Below are 4,315 nucleotides of genomic sequence, written 5' to 3'. Positions count from 1 at the left end.
ATTATATATATATATATATATTTATGGTTTTATATATTACAAAAAAACATGCAACGTATGTAGTATTCTTGTAATTTTTTCTAGAATGTAAATAAATATAATTGTAGCTTTAAATATTGTTTAAAGTCTCGAATATCTACCGTGGTAAAAGAATAGTTCTTCGCAATTCAAATTAGATTCCATCTGCATTCAATTCAGCTACTCTATTTCTTTCCATTTGTTTTGCACTTTGATTTGTGATTCGATGATTCGAAGAAGAAGAGAAAGGAAGAGAGCTTTCCGGCGAATAAATGAAAGAGACGACACATGTCGTATCGGTTCATCGGAATTCCTTCAAGAGGTGTTCTTTTGCAGGCGTTGCCCTCGACAGTGCGGATGGCAAGGACATCGCGATTATTAAGAAGCAAGGAAAGGTCAAGGCTCTCGAGGAGGAAATATTTTGCCGTAAGTGTCGGTTTCAAATTTTCAGACTTGTCCATTTGGTGCATTTCTTGTGCGTCGCGCGATCGCTTTTGTCGTCGCGCAAAAAGAAATACACGAGTTATTTGTAGTAAAATCAACGATATTATTTTCACAGGTACCAATCTTGACTTCGAATCGGAAACTCAATACCACGTTGGCATTGCTCACACGCGATGGGCGACCCATGGTGTTCCATCGGAGGTAAATGCTCATCCTCAGCGCTCTGACAGCGAGCACGCCTTCGTCGTTGTTCATAATGGTAATGTTCCTAATACATATGTATCTCGTGAAATTTTCCTCTTCCGAAATTTTTCTCTCCATTCTTCACATTATCTTGAATACAGGTATCGTGACGAACTACAAGGAAGTTAAAACTCTGCTGCAACAGAGAGGATACGTGTTCGAAAGTGATACCGATACTGAAGTTATTGCCAAATTGATCCACCATCTCTGGGTACAACATCCTGCGTATTCGTTCCGTGAACTCGTCGAGCAGGTTGTTCAGCAATTGGTAAGAATTATTAGGAAGGTTGAGATAAAAGTTTTCTTCTCTTCATAGAAAAATATAATAAATTTTATTAAATCTAAATGTAAATCTGTTTTATATAATTATCTTATAATTTTTTTATTAAAATATTATAAAATAATAGTCCAAGTTTTTAAGTGATAGCTCAAAATAATCCAAGGTATGATAATAATGGGAAAATTATTATTTTAGGAAGGAGCTTTCGCGTTATGTTTCAAAAGCAAGTATTTCCCAGGCGAGTGTGTAGCTACGAGGCGAGGATCACCGCTTCTCGTTGGTATCAAGACGAAAACGAGACTGGCTACCGATCATGTGCCTATTCTTTATGGAAAAGGTAAGCCTGAATATCGCGAATCGATTCAATTTCAATCCATGCCACGAGAAATGAAAGGAATATTCCTGACCACTATCAAGCGTTAAGTATCGAAATCGTAACTATCGATTCAAATGTCGTCTGGTGTTTATTAATATAAGTGTAATATCTTGAGAGGCAAAGAATATTAGGTACATTTCTCCTTACGTGATAATTAATCGATGAAAGAAAACGCATGAAAGCGTTTGCATTTTATTGCTCTAAGATCTCTCTTATTTACCCGATCTACTTATAGTGTCGATCTGGTGTCGACACAATTCTACGATCGAGAGAAAGGAGACTAATAATAAATACTTACAACTGACAACTAACTAAGCATGCGCTTTTTTCATTAATCCAAACTACAAGACATTCAATATGGAAATAAACATGCGATTAAACTATCTGGCTTCATTATTTATGTTGTCACCATGTACACACACAAACACACACACACACACACACACACACACACACATTTTGTATTCTGATATTATATAGCATACTGCAACTGATTGAAAGTATTATATCAACAGTAATTTTTCGCGTGATATTTATTGATACATCGCCGCATACGTTTGCACTTATATCATAAAATATCACATTTTAGTTTTCAAGATTCACAAATTAGTTTTTATCTTATTAAATAATTAAATATAGTAGTAGATGTAATTATAAACAGAAATTAATATTTATTTTTATGCTTGTATTATTTATTTTTTGATTTTTTTTTTGTCATTCTATCCATCAATTATCGTAATTATTCGAGTAGATGTAAGATTGTTAATTTAAATACCTCCTTTTTAGACTTCGGCAAGTTGCATTGCACGTAAACTCTCTTTCCATACGAGTTTAATATGGATTATTATATAAGTGTTTCTTTTGCATGAACATCTTCCGGTTATGTTCTACAACTTTTCATGCTGTTCAGACGATCTTCAATGCGCAATAAACAAAGGTATATAATCTATTATACTAAACTTATCTCGATTTCTGTCCTCGGCATTGGATCTCCCGTTGCAACGAGAGTATAAAACACGGTTTTATATTACGACATGTGACAAATCGAAATATTTCTGGTCGATATATCCATATTGATCCATTTGATCATTACGAATAATTACTGTCGAACGTGTTATTTTATCCCTTTAGAAAGATCCAGTGGTTGAGGAAATGCCTAAATCGATATTTCTTACGATTCTTATAGAACTGTTTCTGATGAAAATTTATTGCTAACACTTGCCGATCTCAATGATCGCATCCGACGTCGCGTCTTTGGTCTTTTGTCATTCACAGGCTGTTATCCAACGTTCGTTTCGCTTTAACACAATAACACACACACTCATTCGCTCGCTAATTGGCATATTTCTATTTTCGTTTCAAGTGAATAAATTTTGACACAGATCGACCTGCTTATGAGACAAGACTTTTTTATAATTTTTTTCTTGCAAGTCCGCGAACGTTATGCTAGTACACAGATAGTTATTTTTTTCAAACGGCTTTGCAAGAGGAGCGCAAGTTTTGATATTAAAAATAACATAATAATCTGATATACAGTGGCGTGCAAAAGTTTCCGGCCAGTGACATTTTGTATTCTAATTTATAAAAAAAGCTTGATAAAATTTTAACCATTATCGCGTATTAGTACAAGATGTGACTAATGAAATCTTGTACTAACATTTGATTAAAATTTTCTCAGGCTTTTTTAAATAAATTAGAGTATACAAAATGTCACTGGCCGAAAACTTTTGTATGCCACTGTACGTATCTTTTTAAAATTAGCTAGAAATAAATGAATTTCGAAACAGCTGCGACGAAGTATAGGTATAGAAGATTACAGCACATTATTGCTTACCGTAACAGAATGCGATGAATTCCCACCTAATTCCATGTAAAAATTTAAGGGGTTAATTATTGGATAATATTCTTTGATAAGAGCATTAGCCTTCGAAACAATGAAAATAGTAAAACACAGTATACATTTTACATTTACAAAAAATTGCGGCTTTCATACGATATGCATATGTGTTGTCACGATAACATGCTTCTCGGGAAATTTTGCAAAAAGTGTATAATATACAAAGAAAACTAAGATTGTTTTATATATAACAAAATACATTTAACATTAATATGAAATATATTTTTGTATTTAAAAAATAATTTCTAGATAAATTTAAATATGAAATAAAATAATTAATCTAAAATTATTTTCTTTTCAAAATATAATCTTTAATAATAGATATTAGGAGAAATTAGTAAAAAAATAATCTCTTATCCAAAAAATTAACATATTATTTTCTAAATTAATGCTCATTGCTCGCTCTTTGTGCCGCACCCGGTGCTCATTCGTTTCATTGAGTTTATGTTTGCCGTTATATCAATCATTATGCTGTTATCGTTGTGGCATTATTTGTGCGCTAATTGTTTTTGTTTTCTTTCTCGTTTTCCTCCTTCCCGCGTCCCAATCTGTGCAGAAGGTGAAGCACCGTCTCAAGGTAATACTTTATGTCAAGTTTAAGCCTCTCTCCGCTTGCTGTCTATGCCCGATTAACTGTTTCGGTGAATTGATTTACTGATTACGTAAATAAATATCTATATGTAATTAGTCCTTTTTAACTACAAGCGCTTGGCCGTATTTCCGATTTTTAGGGGTATAGACGATGGCTGGATGGATGATGGACGCGTTATACTGCACTCGCTTCCCGTACGTATACTATGATCTTCCTATTGTGTATAATTTACAAATTACTTTTTGCTTTCCGCCTGTAACAGATTCTGCCTATCCAAAGTTTGATGTAGAGGAAAATATAACATACTCTCGGATACGTATATTTTATTTCTACTCGCTACTATGAATAATTGTCGCTATACTATGCCTATTTCATAAGTGTACATTTCATTAAATGTTGCTAATTTTATATCTTGATCATCGTTATTATTATCAATCACATTATGACATTTTATATATATATATA

General features: G+C 33.1%; 1 protein-coding gene across 4 annotated transcripts in view; it reads left to right on the top strand.

Moving 5' to 3' along the window:
• Positions 1-4,315, top strand: part of LOC108751384 (glutamine--fructose-6-phosphate aminotransferase [isomerizing] 2-like) — a 16,400-nt gene that overhangs the window by 8,715 nt on the left and 3,370 nt on the right. The window contains exons 3-8 of one of the 4 annotated variants that reach the window (XM_018491526.1): positions 355-444; positions 578-721; positions 807-973; positions 1,181-1,322; positions 2,272-2,298; positions 3,815-3,835. In XM_018491526.1, coding sequence (XP_018347028.1) covers positions 355-444; positions 578-721; positions 807-973; positions 1,181-1,322; positions 2,272-2,298; positions 3,815-3,835 — 591 coding nt within the window. The remainder of the gene's footprint in view (positions 1-354; positions 445-577; positions 722-806; positions 974-1,180; positions 1,323-2,271; positions 2,299-3,814; positions 3,836-4,315) is intronic. The other 3 variants (XM_018491528.1, XM_018491527.1, XM_018491529.1) reach the window with 3 other exon arrangements.

Source organism: Trachymyrmex septentrionalis, unplaced genomic scaffold, assembly GCF_001594115.1.
Source record: "Trachymyrmex septentrionalis isolate Tsep2-gDNA-1 unplaced genomic scaffold, Tsep1.0 scaffold44, whole genome shotgun sequence".
NCBI lineage: Eukaryota > Metazoa > Arthropoda > Insecta > Hymenoptera > Formicidae > Trachymyrmex > Trachymyrmex septentrionalis.
Note: the sequence above shows the minus strand (reverse complement) of the source record. Positions and strands in the feature narration are given on the sequence as shown.